Below are 20,147 nucleotides of genomic sequence, written 5' to 3'. Positions count from 1 at the left end.
TATATGTCAGTAAAAATACAATGCAAATATTGCTGTCCTTGAATGCTGAGTAAACACTGACAAAGCACTGATTGTATCTCTTGTACTTTATTAACGCAGTATCTAAAAACTTTGCACCGTAGTGGTTAAAATCTCATTCTAATAAGAGTTAAAAGCACGTTCGGTTATTAGGTTTACAGGGTTATTGAAATATGGTTAACGGTTGGTAGAATTTTTTTTAAACATTATCTGCCAATTACATCTGCCACCCTTCTCCAAATCTGTGCCCCTACCTGGCCCCCCCAACAAAAATTTCCTAGACACGCCACTGTCCATCACACTACACACAACACAGAGTGCAATAACCAGGGGGTGAGGTCACGGTGGCTGTGTCCAATTTGATATCACATGTCAGCGTGTTTGCTTCAGTTCATCAAGCTCCTGAAGCCAAAGCCGGCCAGCCTGAGGCGAAAGAAGAAACAACACCCCCAGCCGATGCACCAGTCAAGGAAGAGCCACCCGCTGCCACTGCGGCTGCTGTCTCGGCACCCTTGGAGCCTGAGCCCACGCCATCCTCATTTCCTGATGACACTTAGCTGAAGAACCACGAGCCTCATCTGGGACCCAAGCCTCGCACCCACAACAGGGTCCTCAACCCTCCCGGAGGAAAGTCTAGTGTGGTATTCTACTGGTCAGCTGAGCATGCCACCTCTCCCAGTTTGTGTCCATAAAGCTCCCCTACACTGCTCTTTTGATGGTCATGTGATCTGTACACCTAAATGCAGCCCAGTTATTGTTGTTGTTCACACCTGACGCCTGGGCTCATAAGTTGTCCTCAACATCTTGCATTTCCATCCCCCGTTTCTGACTCCCTGCCGTCTGTCTTCTCCTTGAAATTCTTCTATAATGAAACCTGCAATCACCAATGAGTCAGCTGAATGGTTGGCTATAGAATAGAAGAATAGAATAATCCTTTAATTGTCCCACAAGGGGAAATTTGGTTGTAACAGCAGCCAGAAAGACACATATACAACAAACAGGACACAGAACAGAAACACACAATTTTTCTTACATATTTACATCAAGGACAATGGTTACTATAAACAGAGTACTAGAGTACTGTACAGTTATTAAATTAACTACAGATAAGAGGTAAACCAGGTTGTAGTGCGAATCGGTTGATTAAATTATTGCAGTTACAGCGTAGATGTAAACATCTATGATTGTTGGGAGCAGATTGTACAGTCTGACAGCTGCAGGGAGGAAGGACCTGCGGAAACGCTCCTTCATGCATGTAGGATGCAGCAGTCAGTCACTGAAGGAGCTCTTTAACTGTAACACTGTTCAGTCTCAACTTTGCAGTTACTGTTTTCATCATTTATGTTACAAGCATTTGTTTGGAGGCACAGTCGTCTGCTTTTTGTGTGTGTGAGAACATTTCTGCATCTCAAGAACGGTTTAGTTTGGACTACTTGCACAATTTTCCGCTTTAAACTGACCTGCAATTTGGTTTGAGTAAAAACTTCACAGCCAACATTTGCTCAAATTTCTGGGAGCTTTCTCGGGTGAACACAGCCTCTCGTCAGTTTAATATATGAAGTGTCAGATCTTTTTGCATGTCCACTTAATTTCAGAATTTAAGAAACAATCCATGTGACTGAGGCCTGGTATCAGCTTGGCATCCTTTCATCTCTCTAGCCTTTTAGTTAATTATGCCTTACTAAAAATGTGTACAACAGAGAGCACAATCTGTGATTAGGTATTGAAACAGCTGTTTACTCCCCAGATGTTTGTGTCCTCAAAGAAATTCCATTTTGATTTATGTGAATGTATTGTGCAGGTACTTTCTCTGCTTCGCCCTCATTGCTTGCTTTGTCTGAGAACATAATCTGCCTTCTTTTAGCTTGGGGTAGGCCTCAGTTTATGTTTTAAATTAAAACGCTTGAAGACAAAGTGAACTCTGGACAAGCGTGCGGCCTACCTGAAGCCCAGATGGGCTTGTTGATAATCACATTTTCACACTCATCTCGGGGCACATCCCTGGTGTTCTGGTGCCAGCCTGTCTCCTGGGTTTTTCGGTGTGTGTTGTTTTCCCCACATACAAAAATGGAGCGCTTCTGCCTGGAGGGAGTTTTTTATTTTTGCTTTGCACCACACAGAATCTTAGATTAGATAGAACTTCTGCTCTGTAGCACAGCTCTGCAGAGGAACTTGGGTGGGTTCCTCCGGGAAAATCGGTAAAGGCATGATGTCAGAAGTGGGATTCTAACCTACGCCTCCAGGGGTGACTGCGACCTGAACGCAGCGCCTTAGACCGCTCGGCCATCTTGACAACTGTATCATGTGACATCCATGTAGAAGTTTTAAACATTTCTATTTTAGGCAACGGTACAGACAACAGCACATAAAACACTGTGTGTGTGTGTGTGTGTGTGTGTGTGTGTGTGTGTGTGTAAAAACTGAGATGTTCAGAGGTCTTGCTTTATGGTATTGAGCAGCCCACACAAAACAGGGTTTTTATGTTTTAATGTAGGTGCTGATGTAAACCACAATGTTCAGCAAACATCTATCAGGTTATTGGACTTGTTAAAAAAACATGAGGAGCAAAAACTCCATGACTGCTCTTCTTCTCCTATGTGGGATATATTAAAAATGGACAAGCCGTTTGACCATATGATCACTTAATTAAGCTGCTGGATTTGCTAAAAGTTTAAATATTTATACTGCTTTGGTTAATGGGTTTTGCACATTACTCTTAACTTATTGAGTGACTATTAGTGAGGGTCATGATAATCAATTCAATTGAGTAATGGGCTAACTAAGTATTTCCAGACTAAGAGAAAAAGTTCGCGAACATATCCGTAGGTTTAGGTTTAGGTGTAGGCATTTCTGAGAAAACTGAAGAGCAGAAGTGACATTCTTACTTCAATTTGTCAAAGTTCATGTGAGTTTCAGTCTGTTCAGCCTGTTTTTGTGTAGCACCAAGCAGTAGACCTAAACCTGGATGTGCTTCTGAGTTCTGCCTCTAATGAAAACGGATGAGCGTAAAATGCAGCCATTGTTTGTAGTTTGCTGCCACCTACTGAGTGAAAAAAGAACTGAAGTTGTAAAAAGCAAACAGACGTTAATGCAAATGCTCTAGATTGACTTATCATCAGCTAGTGTTGAACATGTCTATAAAAACAGAAGGTTTTGCAGGTCTAAAGCTTTAAGATGTTTGTTAACACAACTCAAAGAAGAAAAACATCAGCCATTGTTCACCCCATGGTTGGTAGCTACACAAGCCAACTGTCAATCAGGGTGGTGGAGGAGTGATGATTTGGGTTTGTTTTACATCCACAGGACCTCTGCTCCTTTCAGTCATTGGGTTCACCATGAATTTCTCTTTATACCAAAGTGTTCTAGAGTCAATGCAATGACCCAGACAAAGTTCAGACTTCAACCTGATGGAAAGCCTTTAGTGCAGCCTTAAGAGAGCTGTGCATAAACAAATACTCCCAAACTTCAATAAACTGAGGCAACATTGTAAAGAAGAGTCGGTCGAAATTCCTCCTCCACAGTGATGCGAGACAGCAATAAAATCAAACAGAAAACCATTGCTTCAAGTTATTGCTGCTAAAGGTGCTGAAAGTTTCTCTGTGCTGCTGTTTTTCAGGAGTCACTTGGGAAACATCTTCAGGACCAAACATCTTGACTTTCAGCCCTTATTGGCCATGCTATCTATGACAGAGATGCAAAATCTATAATTTCCCTTTTAACAGGAAGAAACCTGTGGCAGAAGCAGGATAAGGGAGAGGTAGCTTAAAAATAAACAACAACAACAACAGAAAGTTCTGTGAAATTATCAACAGAAAGGATGTTTGAACAAAAAAGTTCCAAACTGCTTTTAAAATAATTCACAGACTCCACTAAATGTTAGTGGTGTGTCGTACTGCAAATTTTGATATCCATCCAACACCAAGTATATACATTTACTACTGGTACTACCAATACTGATACATTCACATTACAAATGCAGTAAAAATCAATGTGTCATGATTTAGGAGATGCATCATTATCAGTCTGCAAAACTCTGAACATATTTTAATGACGGCTGATGTTTACTCTCCACTTGAGTTAACGCAGCAAAACACACTTTTCACCTTTTTGTGTATTTTTAAACTAAGTTGGATTTTTTGTTTCTTTTTTGACACATGGAATGTAAATGTGCATTTCTTTAATGCATGAAGCCTCAGGGTTTGTGTTTGTGTGAACAGTGCGATTTATAGTCGCCTGCACCAACATCGTGCCAAATGCATTTGCCTTCTGCCTGTTAGATTTTAACTCACAAAAATGTACTTGTGGGAAACTGGCACAAGTACAGGGGAGAAATTAGAGCACTGTGTGTGCTGCCCACATTGAGGGGAAGAACCACAAGCAACATAACTTGCCAGTTTTGGAAATATTGTTTTTAATTTATTGCACCAATGTCAGGCAGCACGGTGGTTAGCACTGTTGCCGCACAGAAAGAAGGTCCTGAGTTCAATTCCACCATCAGGCCAGGCTCTTTCTGTGTGGAGCTTGCATGGGGGGATAGGTTATTGAAAAATTTAAATTGCCCATGATTGTGAGTGCATGGTTGTCAGTCTCTATGTGTCAGACTGGCAACCTGTCTAGGGTGTACCCCGCCTCTCGCCCTATCCTGTTTTGAGAATATGAGGCATAGTTTCAAGAAATGTGTTTAAGCAATCGCGAAAAACTGTAAAACACTAAAATCTCATTTGTGTTATGATGAAAGTCTCTAATCAAACAGAATTCAAATATCAGAAACATTTCATATGTGGAGTTAAAAATTAATCATTGTTTCAACAATATATTTGTTTTCATAAACAGACAAGAAGACAACAACAATAACAATCTGCTCCTCCCATTCAACACATGTCAGTCCATATCCCAGCAAACTAAATCATCTCCATTTACACACATCAAATAGAAACATGAACCACTTGTAATGATTAGAAACTTGATGAATTTCAAATCTGGTTTGGGGAGTCATTCAGTGAGAAACAGTGAAATGATTTTCAATGTGAAAAGGTGGAGAGCAGGAACAGTGAGAACTAAAAAAGAAACAAAGGGCTTTGGAACCAAGAGGCAGCAGGAGGACAGCTGCAGTTTAACAGCTTCAACTCACTGACAGGAAACAACATGAGAAATATAATCATCCTCAACTCATCTGCTCCACTGACACCTTCAACGGCAACACCTTCACATCATCCCCAGTTTGAATAAATGGAAACATCCTGTGAGCGAAAGTGAGTGAAGGTGTGTATGTGTGTGTTAGTATTGGGCCCAGAGAACGACAGCTTTCCTCTGTTCCAGTCCAGATTCACTCTGATCCTCTGGAGCTTCTTCTGAACCGAGAGAGCAGTGAATCCAGCTGATGGTGAGCGTGTTGAGTATTTACCTAAACAGACCACTACTCCCCAAAATCCAGACTCTGTGTTTCCCTTCCTCTTGATAGACTCTTCTACCACACCAAGCATCCAGCTTGTACTGTCTCCAACCTCGACATCCCAGCTGTGAGTCCCTGAGTTAAAGCCCTCAGAGCTCATGACAGAATAGAACCAATCAAACCTCTCTGGATTATCAGGAAGCCGCTGCCTCGCTCCTTCTCTCACTGTTCAGATCTTCAGACAGGATAAGGTCTGGATGAGCAGTGTTTGGGTCCAGAATGAGAGGAGTGTAGGAGACCATGTCCTTCATGTTGTTCCAGATGTTGAAGGTCAGGTTGCCCAGGTGTTTGGCTCAGTCTATCAGAGCTCCTGAGGGCAGCTGTGGATCATCCAGCAGGGGGCAGCGCTGGACTTTTTCCACTGCAGCCTTGTAGTTGTGCAGGAATGAGCCACCTTCAGCTCTCAGCTCCTCTTCTGTGGCTCTGTGTCTGAACGAGCTGCTATCGCTCTGCCCAGAACCTCCATCATCTCCTTCATCATCCCACTCTTCTGCTCCTCTTCCTCCCTCAGTGCGGCCAGCCTGCTAGAAACTGGTGAAGCTTCTTAAACTGCTCCTTAATCTGCTTCTCTGTGTGCCGGGCCTGGACCTTAATGTGTTCTGCTGTTTGATCAAACTTCACTTGAACTTCTACACAAACCTTTAACTTCTTCTTTAAGGCCTCCAGAGTTTCCTTAAATTCCTTCTTGTGTTGTTGTGCAGCTTCATCGATGGGTCTGAATCTGTGCTTGGTGTGTTTTTCTGAGTCTCTGCAGACGAGACACGCTGGCTGCTGATGGTCGAGACAGAACAGTTTGAGTTTCTCAGACTGCAGACAGCAGAGAGCCTCTGAAGCTCTCTGATCTTTCTCCTGTAAGAACAACTCACACAGGTTTTCTTAAAGCCAGGTTTAAAGGTGGTTCATACACTGATATTTCCTTACAAACTGGACAGTCGTGTTGTTCTCTCTCTCCACCATCTCTTTAGACAGTCTTTACAGAAGCTGTGGCTACATGACAGAAGAACAGGATCTCTGAAGACCTCCTGACAGGCCGGACAGCAGAGATCCTCCTCTGATCTGGAAGCCATTGAGTCTGTAGTGAAGCTGAAAACAGCAGACAGGAAGTACAGTCAGTCCTGGCTCCCCTCCCTCCTCTGCTTCACTGAGTCGTGTTTTTGCTCAAACTCACATTCAGTGTGTGGAGCCTCAGCAGCTTGAAGCAGCAGTGTTGGAGTTTTCCACTTTTCTCTCCTGTAGCTGACTCACAGGAAGAAGCTAGTTTGTTCTGAACTCAGTCTGATCGTCTGTGCGTCTGTCTTTAATAAAGAAGTGGAACAGCCTCATTCCTCGTTCTTCTCAGAAGTGTGACATGAGGGGGTGGAGCTTCATTCAACTTCCACTTATTTCACTCAGGTGCGCCCACATCCTCATTTTAGTTTTGACAGTATTTTTGTGATTTGGGGAAAGCCTCGGAGAGGACTGGCGGCGGCTCCTGGGCCTGGCAGATCCCCATTTATTTATTTATTTCCGAGAGGTGAAGAAGTGAAAAGACTGAAGGGGGGACAGGAAAACCACAACGAACAGCTTGTAGAGCTGAGGGATCATATACATAGATAAGAACTGAAAAGGGCATGTTTGGAGGCGTGCGCCTGCTCCTGAAATTAAGATATTTTATCCCAAAAATGTGTGAGTGTGACAGCAGAGTGCAGGTGTTTATTGCAGGTCAAAAGACCTTTTTTGAAGCTCAGAAAATAAAGTGTTGCAGGTGTTTGGCAGCTTTTGTTTCAGACTTATATAAAAGTGAAATGGATTGTAAACGTGTGTTTTTTGGCTCCTCTCACTGAACAACCAGCAGTTACTGCAGGGGTGGGCAACTCCAGGCCTCAAGGACCGGTGTCCTGCAGGTTCTAGACATCACCCTGGGTAAACACACCTGAATCATATGACTAGTTCACTACCAGGCCTCTGGAGAACTTCAGGACATGTTGAAGAGGTAATTTAGCCATTTGAATCAGCTGTGTTGGATCAAGGATCTAAAACCTGCAGGACACCGGTCCTTGAGGCCTCGAGTTGCCCACCCCTGAGTTACTGTAACTCTTCCATCAGGCCAACGCCAGCATCAAATTCTGTCTGACACAAACAACAGCTTAGAATCTAAGCTTTGACTTAAAGTCAAAGATTAAATTATATCTAAGCCTTAGATGGAATTTAATCTTTGACTTTAAGTCTGCCTCTTTATTCTCTGAAGCAAAGTTTAATCAATTTGAGTTTGTAAGAAATGTTGTTTAAAATTTTCTGCTGGAATTTTTTTCAGGCAGATGTTTGATGGTCAGGTGGGAGGCGTTTAATGAAATAATGTGGAATGACCTGTACTTAGAAAAATCTCTAGTGATGTGAGCGGCTCATAGAGACAGAAACATGACTGCAGATGGATGCTGTAGATCGAGTTGGAGTCCTGGATTAGGAGACTGTGTGAAATCAGATCTGATTTATTGAAATATGAAGAAAACATTAAAGTTACACAGATATTTACAATTAATCTGATTCTGCCCACTCAGATGATGATGATGATGATGCAACAAACGCGTGCATGTATCTTCATTTGCACCAGAGCTAAGTTATGACAGGTAAACAAAGAACTGACAGAGTAAAGAAAAATATACAGAAATACTGAAGCAGCCAAATCTCCCGAGTGAATCTGCAATGCTGCGACATCACAAGAAGCCTCCTGTCCACCTGCACATGTCAGTCTCTGTCCAGCTGCTCTCACAGCAGCCAGCAGAGGCACAAAGGGTTCAGACTCTCTTTATGATGCAGTTTCATGCATCCCATATGCAACCCTCACCTCCATCACCAGGGCAGTGGCAGTTAGAGCGTCCACTTTAAACACCTGCAGAGACACACAGGAGAAAAAAGATGTTGTTAAGCATGAACTCTGGTCAGGAGATTTTCCAGTTTCTTCAGATGGTGACATCACAGCGCGTCAAAGAGTGTTTAAAGTCTGTTTCAATGAGCCTGATCCTGCAGATAATCTCCGTATCTTAGAGATGGGTGTCCTCATTCTGCTTTTAGTGGTTCCAGTTCTTACAGCAACCCTCCAAAACTGAACCAAGACCATCAAAATCAAATCCATCCAGTCACAAGAGGCGGCCCTTTTTTGGAGAAGTAACTCGCTGACATGAGGTAAACTTCTGACCTGGTACATCGTCATGGTAACTGATGCTGAGCATCTATCTAACCTGAGCAACCAGGGCCCTGTGCTTCGTACGTCGCTTACTACATCCAAGATCAAATGAAACATCCAAGACCAAACCATCGCGCTAACCGTGAGCTCGCTAATCCGGTTCCCCGAACACACCTGTTGTTGACGATTAGTACAGCTGGACGCAGTAATGTGACATCACTGGGTGTCGTAAAAGGGGCTACGCATCGATAGTAGAAACATTGATCGGCAACCCGCTGATTGGTCGGCGAAAATGTCGAAGGGGCGCGCTCGGTATTTTCCGGCAGCAGAGCAAGAACTCTTGATTGAGGGATTTCAGGAGTTTCAGAGTTTAATTAAAACGCAAGGGAACACTGCAAAGGCTGCAAAAGCAAGGAGAGAGGGGCTGGCAGAAAGTTGCTGACAAATCAAACTCGTAAGTAATTCAATAATAACAATAATAATGGAGTGGGTTTATATAGCGCTTTTCAAGGCACCCAAAGCGCATGACAATACCACTATTCAGTCACTTTGTTATTTATTTATAGATTTATTATATTACACTATATTATCCAATATTATATTACATTATATTATATTGTTATATTATATCCCCTTTCACATTAGAGCCACAACAGGACCCACTAGAACATGGGAACAAGTAAAAGTGGAATATAAGAATATTCTACAGAATGGTAATATTTATCACTTATATTGCTTTTCGTCTCTTGGAAAGAGACCCTGAAATAATCTGTTTGTTTGTTCATAACAGCAACCAAGAAAAGGGCAGAGCAAAAAAAAAAAGACAGGTGGTGGTCCTGCACCCCCTCGTCAACAAGTTGGTTAAGTGAATAATATCCTCACGGGAATATCGATATCTCTCTATGAGCACACTGTCGCGCTGAGCTAAAGGATCCTGTCTGTCCCGCAATATACGCTGAATTCTGAGGACTCTCCTTATCAATCTTGCACCTTCCGCAATGGGTGGCTCGCGTAAACGGACAGGACATGGCTGTGACAGACTTCCCAAATCCACCTTCGCTTTTATAGCCGTGGTCTCTCATCTTGATTACACGAAGTGATTTGCAATTACTACTCTGAAATATGAATTACATCTGTAATAATGACATACATGTAATAGAATGTTAATAGTACATTTCCCTTTTTTAGGAAATGACCTGTATGTATCTGTGTGAAATCAATGAAAGGATCAAATGCTGCATTATCTTTAGTTACATTGATGTTATTTATTTATGGTGAAACAGGTGTGGAATATCGCTGTTGCTTTCGTATAAATGAAGCGGACATACCTGCGTGGCCGCGATCTAATCCTGTTTACATAAAGTAAACCTGCTCCCGAGCAGGTTTACGCTTACGGCTCTGTTGCTATGACAGCAAGTCCCGGATGAGCTTCGGGGAACCGAACGATCCAAGATCACGCGAAATCGTCAACAATCTAATCCAGCTAACTTACTTAGCGAGGTACGAAGAACAGGCCCCAGATCTCCAAAAAACATGTGGTGTGTTTACCTCGTCTCTCTGTGTGTGCACAGACACTTGGTGCTGCAGTAGCGCCCCCCGCAGGTGGTGCAGGTGTAGTGCGACGGGAACCCACAGACGCAGCAGAAGTGGCGTGCAGGTAGCGAGGAGGGCGGGGCCGCCGCTGACAGGTAGTTAGGCTCTGGCTTCTCTGAGAGATTCTATCAATCAAAGGAGAGGAGACAGTGGGTCAGCTAACGACCACCTTTCAGCCAATCAGAGAGAGGAGAGAGGGCGTCTGACTCACCTCCTCCTCCAGCAGCGTGGTGAAGTTCTTCCTGAAACGCTGCTTGAAGTGGTCGCCCCTCGTCTTTCTCTTCTTCTTCTCTGGACGCACAGACAGAGAAGAAGGAGGACAGAGAATGTTTAGAGGATTTTTTGGAAGATTTTTTAATCACAAACACGTTTCCTAATATGGACTTTTCAGTTTTTAAATTGGTCGGTGTGGTGACAATGGAAAAATATTTGCAGGTTTTTAAACAGGATTTGATCTGGTTGTAATTTTCCACTTCTAATCACTACTGTTGGGCCAGCTGTGGCTCAGGAGGGAGAGTGGCTCATCAGAAGGTCAGTGGTTTAGACCTCAGCTTCTCCAGTTTGGATACCAAAGTATCATCAGGAAGGATGATGATCCTCGAATTGTCCAATATGCCTTAATTTGTGAATACAAGAAATCTCAGAGCTGTGTGAACCATGTGAAAAGTGCTTTGAATACTTAATTAGAGTAGAAAAGTATTTTATAAGTACCAGCCTATATACAGCTACTCAAGTTTCAAGGAATAAAGATTTCAGCTGCTACCGTGTAAAAAGTGTCAAAAGTGTAGGGTTCATGTGCACATTGGACGGTGAAAAACTCACCTGGTTCTTCAGACTCACTGAATGCAGGTAGGCGGGCAGTAGGACCTGGGGGAGGAAGGGAGGACAGAGGGTCGTCCTGGAAACACAAAACAAGATGTCATTGCTAAGCAATAATACAGACTGTTTATTAACAGCCCGTCAGACATACATGAGCCAATCAGCATCACTAACAGGTGGACATGTTTAAAATCATTGTATTTCATTATAGCAACACCATGTTTACCTATGTTCATTCACCACTTCTAGTTTCTCTAAGGCCACATCGAGCAGCTGGAGATGGTGAAAGAGGGTTAGAGGGTTGTGACCTCTGACCCTGACAGAAGCAGAACATCAGTGATCAAGCAGCTCATGCGCCTTACAGGTTACTATAATGTGTGACATACACAGAGAGAGCTCTGAGCTTTCTTCTGATTAGTCGCCCGAACTGCACAATTCAATGTTAGAGGATTTCTAAAGAAGTCCTGCTTAAAATCTCCACCTGTGCTTGTTTCTATGTGAATGCGAGGTGGATGAAGTGATCCCCGTGTACAGAGTGGAGCTCTGTGTGGATGTTAGAGGGAAGTGAGAGCAGAAAAGCTGTCAGTCAACTTTAAATTACAGACACGGACCTGGAAGTTGTCTTTTTCCAGAGCCTCCAGCTGACGGGTCAGCCTCCTCTGTCTGGTGGCTTCATCCAAAACTCTGCGCTGACCAGCCTCCACCCGAGCTGTTGGATCCAAACACACAGTTTCCATCAGTTGGTATCAGTGATAAAAGACCCATCGACTCAGCTCATTTCTATAAAGTTCTGTGTAGTTTTTCCAGCATGTAAACCAAAGGGAAATCATCAGGACTGCTAATTGTGATACAGCACACAGTCACCTCACAGAGGTTCATTCTGAGCAGGAAAAAACAGCTGAAAGCTCAAAGGCTCAGCAGTTTAAGGGATTTCAAACCTGCCACAGTAGCAGCTTAAGGGTCTGCAAAAGTTTTAAACACAGAGTGTGACCATGCTGAAAAGCTCCAGTGATGGTGATGTTTTCCCTGTCGGCTTCACCTTCTCTTCACGTTCAGTGGGACTCCTGGGAGGAAGCTTTGATGCACTTACAGCAACATAATGTTCAGAATCTCTCTCCAGGGCTCTCAAAATTTCAAAATCCCTGGTAGCCCTTCAGGCAGGGACTCTTCAGTTTTTGGTAGCCCAAAATAAATGTAAGTAGTTCGAATAAAAAAGAGAGCAATTTTTTGATTAATGTTTTGTTTCCTTTACAATATTATACTTTAATGTATAATATTGTAAAGGAAACAAAACATTAATCAAAAAATTGTTGAAAAACAAATTACAACATTGTATAAAAATTACAATCATCAACTCAAATACTTGGTTCTAATTGAACAGAAATTTCTATGAACTTGTAAGAACTGTGTAGGACATGAATCCGTCTGTGTCAGATCCTGAATTTAAAATTTCCACTGAAGTCACGGGTAAGAGGCAAGTGGAACCAAGATCTAGGCCATTTGCTTTTTGAAGTTTGCAAAGACTGCTAAATTTTGCCAGTGGTAGTTCACTCTTTGCAACATAGTACGCTGTTCTAAACAGATTTTTCAGGTTTATTTTTAGTATGTTATTTGCAATTGGTGTTTGTTCTGGGAAAGATATTGCAGACTGAGCAATAATGCATTTCTTGCATTTCTCATGGGTTCTAATGGGGGCCTTTCTTAAAATGACTGGTCCCAGTAACAAAGGCGCTTATCGACTCAGAAATCGAGAGAAAACCAACAACACACCCGGCAGAACATTATGTTATTTACACGGGTGCACATAAATGGTCCGCATGTGCGCATTCGCTGTCAAAATAAAAGACGCGCACCAGATAAGAAGTTGCAACGCGCGTTTGCGTCCATATAAAAAGCACTGTTTTTGTCCGCTAGAGTGGGATTTTCACGGCACATTCCGCACCACATCTCTGTGCGTTCATCATTTGTTTGAAGCCAGCTCACCTCCTGCAACCACTTTTCCGAGAATACGCGCTTCTTTTGTGGTTCGGACTCCTTCTGACATTTGTTTGGAGGTGGAGGAACACCAAAGTAATTGCTTAAAGGAGCTTCTTCGACATCTTTAAGAGTTTTAAACAAATGTCTGTCCTCCAGAAAATCTTATGTATGCAAACACGCGTTGCAACTTCATATCTTGTGTTTGTTTTTTTTTGTTTTTTTTGACAGCGAATGCGCACCTGCGGACCACTTATGTGCAGCCCCGGTTATATAGCTCGTCATATTGCAGCCACAGAAATTCTTTTGTCCATGAAACCATAAAGCTGCACTTTCTTTTTGCCTTATAGTCTGATTTGTACGGTGGCTGGTGGTAAGCTTTTCTTTGGCTGTCACTTCTTCACCCTGACCTGTCTTATTTGGCTCAGCAGAACTAAAATATATATCCTGCTGCTTTTACACACACACACACACACACACACACACAGGTCAGCGATTCTCTGTGCGATCAACCTCTCATATGTTTAAGCTTGCTGCGGGAGACTTCACTTGTCATGTTTGCATAGTAAGCTAACGATTAATAAGACGATGTCAGAGGAATTGGTGCACAAATTATCATCACTCACCAATCAGTGCTGTCGCTCTCTATACACAGTTCGCGCGATTGCAAAGTGAAAGCAAAAAAACAAGCGCAAACTCAAACGCGATTTCAATATGTCACATATTGACAGTGGCTCACCGATGCCAATGACATAATTACCCAGCTACATTTCCGAAAGAATGCAAAAGCATTGACATATATTTTCCCTTCCTACAATAGCCCGACGGGCAGGGCAGAGATAGATTTTGGTAGCCCGACTGGAAAAATCGCTAGCCCCGGGACGTCGGGCTAGCGATTTTGCAAGCCCTGCTCTCTGCTCCACTCCGTGTGTGAGGAGATGCACTCACAGTGAGACTGAGAGCAGGGAAAGGAGAAACTATCAGCAGAAAAGCCTGCTATCAATTTAGGACTGGAAAAAGCTGGCTGGTGTGTCCCTGAATTACCCTTTACTAGTAGTTTTAGTGTTTCCTTCCAATCAAACCATACCGCACTGTGAAAACGTTAAATTTATCTCATTCTGTTCTCGTATTATTGTCTGGAAGCTCATCAAACAAAATCTGAACCAGTTAAGTACTTAACTTAAATTCGGCTCACAGCTGGAGCCCAAAAAACATCTTTTACTTCAGTGAAACACCCAAAATCCTTCAGGTGGTCCTGGTTAAATAAACCGTAAAGTAACATCACCTACGGTCGATCCTCTCCTATAAGTTGGGGTTTTTTTTTTAAATAACTGGACTATTCCTTTTTAACATGTATATGTTAGAATAAAACCCTGCAGCTCTATAAAAACAGTAATAATAACATTAACAGTAAACAACACGAACCGCTCAGCAAACCGGAGTTGAGTTTAAAACCAACGTTTCCCCTGTGAGCTCCAAGTTAAAGAAGATAGAACAACAGAGGGGCTCTCTGTTAAAGTGTTTTTACACCGTCTGACTGCATGACAGTGTTTTATATTCAAAAGAAGAGTTCAAACAGACCAACACTCACCGGAACCTTTCTTCTCCAGCACCATCTTTGTTCACGTCCTCTGTACGGCGGCCGTGTAAGTCCCTGTCAGAGCAAACGAAGCGCGTTTGTCATCTTGACCGCTGATAGGACAATTAAAGGGTGACAACTTTTGATGATTTTGATGGCTGATCTTCATTCTACTTCATTCTAATTCTACTTTTTTCTGAAGTGAGTGTTTTATGTTTGTTATTTTAAATAAAGTTTGAGCGTTTTCTTCAGTCTGTTGTACCAAAATATGCTAAAAATTGCGCTGGGAGACACTCAACAGAAGTGGAGGATCTACCGTTTTTGTGAGGAAAGAAAAGACGAGAGGTAAGTGTGTAAGCCTAACTATTAGCCTAAAAATCTGTCATCAGTTTTATATGAATCATGATAAAACACACCTAGCATGTTTTGGGTTCCTGCAACTGGTCCGTCAGGTTATTGTCTCCCCAGAAACACTTCCCTTGTGCCTTTGGAAATCTGTTTTTTCCTATTTCTGTTTTGTTTTTTCCTATTTCCGTTGTGTTTTGTGTTCTTTTGCAGTGTTTTTCTTATTGCGGATGTTTTCTTAAGTTGCAGTCTGTTTGGCCTCTCAGGGCCACCATAGTAGAATTGCCACCTGGAGATGATATATTGTACTCAGTTATAGTGGTTTCATTGGACAATGATGTGGTGAATGATGGAGCTGCCAGGCTGGAGGGAAAGAGAAGAGTCAGATGTAATGAAAGAGGTCATGCTGAAGTCACTGCGCAGCCATTATGTAAAGTTCTGTGAATTAGTAAAACTCACATTTAATTTCATAAAAACATCACAAACCTTGAATTGCCTGATTGTACATCATCATCACTGTGGAAGCTTCAAGAGGTTTCACAATAATTTAAGTGAGAAAAACTGAGTCCAGAAAAGTATGTGCAGCAAACAAAAACAGTCTCTGATAAGTTTAAATGTATTTTAGCTTATTGTTATAACTTATTTATCTTGTGTTTTATATTTGGGAGGGGCATCTAAAGTAAAGGTAAGATATTTTACCTGGGAAACCTGTTTTGATCTTTTAAATGTAACTTATTCGCTTCTAATGAGGACCGAGCCCTGGAGGAAAAGACACAGACACTGTTTTCTTAATGCTGAGAGTCCAGCTAAGCTTTGCTCTGTAAATGATGCAGCAGTTAAGAGATATCAGTAGTTTTACCTGAGACTTACATCACTTATGTCTGCATGCATTGAAAACCTGATCTGATTCATATAGAAACTAAAGAGAAGTAAGCCTCGTCCCTCCGTTGCACAGGCACTCCCGACGTTCTCGGGCCTGGAGCATAATTTCCTGTGACAACCTCCCCAACATGTGCAGCTTTGCTCTCAGGTCTGGAACGTAAAAGACGATTTTTTTCTGGTCATTAAACGTCACTTTATACGTCACACGGCTCAAAACGGTTTATCCTTTCTCCCTCGTACTGAGGGGACTGAGGAGACTCGTCCAGCCTGACTGCCTTGACATCCAGGTGTCTTCCCTGCTTGCCCTGATATGAAGAAACCCGAGAAGCCTTGCAGGTCAAATCTTATTAATCATATCTATTATGGCCACTCCTCTCTAAATCGTGGTAGTTGTTGATCTGAGATGGTTAGAGCTAAAGGCTAGAGCAACCTATTAGAGCTGTTTGGGCTAATATAGATTTATACCCAGCTTTATATGTTTATTGTTTTACAAGGGTTTAAAAGGGAATGTCCACAGTTTGGATTTGATTACAACTGCTTGGCAGGAGCCAAGCAAAATAAAATAAATAAAAAGAATAATAAAGAATAATCAAATCACCTCAATTCAACTTATTTAATTAACCCACTGAGGTAATTCTGACTTTGTTCTTGCCTTTAGGGGGGGAGAGGCTGGTGGTGAGAAGATGTGTTCCACCTCAGTGCTCTGTGTTCATGGAATTAATCAGGAAAGCAGGATTCCTTGATTGATCCCACTTCTCTCAAAGCTATAATCAGCTGAGAAAACCTTGGAAGTCTTGAGAATCTTCTTGAGAATAATGGAAGTCGAAATCCTTCTCAGAATTATAATCCAACACAGTAATTATGATGATAATGATGATGATGGTGAACAGAAATAAAACCAAATCAAAGTCCAATCTGTAATTCCAATCTCTCCTTCATGCCTATGGTGGAATTTCCAAAGGCGAGAAGTAAAAAATTCAGAGATCAGTGTCTAGTGTCCTGTGTGTGCTCTCATTAACACACACACACACACACACACACACACACACACACACACACACACACACACACACACACACACACACACACACACACACCCCTGATCAAAAACATAACCTAACTGTAACCCTGACACTAAAACCACATTTTGAGTCTCAAACATGTCTTCAAACTCACGGGGACCAGAATTTTGTCCCCATAAAAAACTGTTGGTCCACATCAGTATAGTAACATTCCCACTTTTGGTTCCCAGAAAGATATCTAAACATGGTACACGCACACTCACACACTCATGAAAGTCAGACTCTGTACAGGCTCTCAGTGACTCCTGTTATTAGAATCACTGTTATTCTACTTTGTGAGACAGTTAAATAAAGGTGTTTATTTTTCTGTGATAGATTCATGTTTAATTTAGTTCATTTATTTGTTGGAAAGAGTTAAAATGTATTAGACAAGATAATAAAAAGGGCAGCACTGATTGAAAACCTGTCTAAAATATGTGATTACAAAATAAGTGTTTGTTAAAAGTTATAAGGTGCAAAGTGCTGTGAAGTTTGGTTGAGGTAGAATTTGTGATGGTCACATGACCAGAGCTTAGCTAAGAGCACAACCATTGCATTGTGGGTCAGCACTAGCATGGATACAGAGGTGCAGATGTATTGCATTTTTTTCCTGCAGGGGCGATCGTGGCTCAAAAGTTGGCTGTTCGTCTTGTCATCAGAAGGTTGCCGATTCGAGCCCCGGACAGTCTCGGTCGTTGTGTCTTTGGGCAAGACACTTCACCTGTTGCCTACTGGTGGTGGTCAGAGGGCCCGGTGGCGCCAGTGTCCGGCAGCCTCTGTCAGTGCGCCCCAGGGCAGCTGTGGCTATAATGTAGCTTGCCATCACGTGTGTGTGAATGAATGTAGTGTAAAGCTCTTTGGGGTCCTTGGGGACTAAGTAAAGCGCTATACAAATACAGGCCATTTACCATTTTATCATTCCTGTTCTGCTAGTTCAAGACTGTTTATGGACCCTAATATGAGATTTTCACTGCTATGCAATTGATACCCACTTTTATTGGTTAAACTGCAGGGATGTCTTAGATACACAATGAACTCTAAATCTCTTTATCTCTGTTGTGAACTTCACATGAAGTTTGTGTTAACAGAATCAAACTGATGCAGATCTCCTTTGAAAATACACACTCACTAGACAAAATAAAAACAGACTGCTCAAAGTAAAAGCAGAGCTCCCCCCCATGTGCTCTTTTAACAGCTGGTAGTACAAAACACAGTGACAACGATACCCTCACTACAAAAGCACAAGATATAAAAAATGGGGAAAAAATTGCATTCTGGGGGTTGTTACAGTGAAATAAAAACAAAAAACAAAACACAGACATCTGAAAATGTTGAATTTTAGTAAAAACACTGCTTTGTAGCTTGATACTGTCATTACAGACAAAGTGAATATTCAAAGCCTTTGGGCGTTCATTTGAAATGCAGTAAGTGTCCTTATCAGCTGGAAGTATTAAAGCCATAAGATGACTTTTGAGAGCAGCTAAAAAACATTAAACAACAGCAATGTTGAGCCTGTTCCAAAATTTAAATGTACATGCGTTGAAGGTGGGAGATTTGTTGAATTATTAAACACATTTTTCTTCAATCAGAGGCTTAAATATCAGCCTAGGGTGGCTCTATTTACCATTGTTGAGTCAGTTATCTTTTTGTGCTACTTTTTTTGAAGGATTGTGAAAGTGGGGATACATGCTCCTGGCTGAGCATTTCTGCTTACATCTTAGAATCTCAGTTTTAAATGAAAGAGTGAATGTGAAGTTCTAAATGAAAGAGTGTGTGAGGGTGTTAGTTGTGTTGTCCGAAAACAAGCTTATCTACAATGTGTCAGTAAAGAGTGACTTGCACTTCTGGTCCGTTGAGCAATGGTTTAAAAATTTTTACTGCAAACTATAAAAGGAACCTGGATTTAAATAGAACATAGTAGTGTCGGATGTAAGTGAAGGCAATACAAGTATAAGGTGTCTATGGAATACATCTTCAAGGTTCACACTGACCAAGTGGAGAGCTACAGGCATTTCTCTCAGTCAGCTGATTGTGTTTAGGGAAAAAAAGTAGCTAAGTACACTGTTATTGCTCCACGTTGTTAGTGAGGTAACTCTGGATGTCGGTGGGTTTTGTTAAGGTTGGTGTAAACAAAAGCAGAAAAACAGTAAAAGATGCAGACAGTAAAAATCTGGTTTATTTCATGATTACAATGAAACATTTTCACAGTTGTTTCATTGTAATCATTTTTAAGTAGCATACACGATAAATGGATACTACAACATAACACACGGCAGTGAGAAGAAAAACTCACCATCTTACCAGTTTTTATATTCTTATAAACTTAAAATAAACTAGTGATATTAGAGTTTAGTGTTTCAAGTCATCTGTTAAAAAACATGAGTTGACAGTTTTTTCTACCAGCATCATTACTCAAGTTAAACGTACTGCTGATGCTTATACCATTGCGAAATTTGCTAAATAAATATGCTTAAGAGTCTTGTGTTGTTTGACATCCAGCTAAAAGGTTTAAAATAAATAAATAAATAAATGAATAAAAAATATATATATAAAAAAAACACCCAGCACGCCCCTGCGGGCGGTTTATCCTTCAAGCTCGGGTCCTCTACCAGAGGCCTGGGAGCTTGAGGGTCCTGCGCAGTATCTTAGCTGTTCCCAGGACTGCGCTCTTCTGGACAGAGATCTCCGATGTTTTTCCCGGGATCTGCTGGAGCCACTCGCCTAGCTTGGGAGTCACCGCACCTAGTGCTCCGATTACCACGGGGACCACCGTTACCTTCACCCTCCACATCCTCTCGAGCTCTTCTCTGAGCCCTTGGTATTTCTCCAGCTTCTCGTGTTCCTTCTTCCTGATATTGCTGTCATTCGGAACCGCTACATCGATCACTACGGCCGTCTTCTTCTGTTTGTCTACCACCACTATGTCCGGTTGGTTAGCCACCACCATTTTGTCCGTCTGTATCTGGAAGTCCCACAGGATCTTAGCTCGGTCATTCTCCACCACCCTTGGGGGCATCTCCCATTTTGACCTCGGGACTTCCAGGTTATACTCGGCACAGATGTTCCTGTACACTATGCCGGCCACTTGGTTATGGCGTTCCATGTATGCCTTGCCTGCTAGCATCTTGCACCCTGCTGTTATGTGCTGGATTGTCTCTGGGGCATCTTTACACAGCCTGCACCTGGGGTCTTGCCTGGTGTGATAGACCCCAGCCTCTACGGATCTTGTACTCAGAGCTTGTTCTTGTGCTGCCATGATTA

At 42.1% G+C, this 20,147-nt stretch overlaps 1 protein-coding gene, 1 non-coding gene and 1 pseudogene across 2 annotated transcripts; all 3 read right to left on the bottom strand.

Annotated features, from left to right (window-relative positions):
- Positions 1-2,228: 2,228 nt before the first annotated feature.
- trnal-cag (transfer RNA leucine (anticodon CAG)) lies at positions 2,229-2,311 on the bottom strand. Its single transcript has one exon. It is a non-coding gene; the product is annotated as a tRNA-Leu (tRNA).
- A 2,871-nt stretch (positions 2,312-5,182) lies between these two features.
- Positions 5,183-6,537, bottom strand: LOC146633340 (zinc-binding protein A33-like; annotated as a pseudogene).
- Positions 6,538-7,927: 1,390 nt separating this feature from the next.
- On the bottom strand, positions 7,928-14,661 carry znhit1 (zinc finger, HIT-type containing 1). Its single transcript, XM_085352168.1, has 6 exons — positions 14,611-14,661; positions 11,657-11,754; positions 11,049-11,124; positions 10,438-10,517; positions 10,182-10,351; positions 7,928-8,339 (listed from the first exon to the last, which is right to left on the bottom strand). Exons 1-6 carry the CDS (start codon positions 14,633-14,635, stop codon positions 8,318-8,320), a joined length of 471 nt encoding a protein of 156 aa, XP_085208294.1. The 5' UTR covers positions 14,636-14,661; the 3' UTR covers positions 7,928-8,317.
- Positions 14,662-20,147: the final 5,486 nt, after the last annotated feature.

The sequence above is a fragment of the Diplotaxodon limnothrissa genome, linkage group LG4 (assembly GCF_057381915.1).
Source record: "Diplotaxodon limnothrissa isolate DT_005_m linkage group LG4, D_limnothrissa_male_GT1.1, whole genome shotgun sequence".
NCBI lineage: Eukaryota > Metazoa > Chordata > Actinopteri > Cichliformes > Cichlidae > Diplotaxodon > Diplotaxodon limnothrissa.
The sequence above is the reverse complement of the archived record's forward strand: the minus strand, read 5'-3'. Positions and strand labels throughout refer to the sequence as shown.

Excerpts from the sequence above, each read along its gene's own strand:
- znhit1 (XM_085352168.1), bottom strand. The coding sequence starts at position 14,635 with ATGGTGCTGGAGAAGAAAGGTTCCG. Across the intron at positions 11,755-14,610 it reads GCTGGAGAAGAAAGGTTCCG|CTCGGGTGGAGGCTGGTCAG; the intron begins GTGAGTGTTGGT and ends TGGATCCAACAG. Across the intron at positions 10,352-10,437 it reads CCACGCTGCTGGAGGAGGAG|AATCTCTCAGAGAAGCCAGA; the intron begins GTGAGTCAGACG and ends TTTGATTGATAG.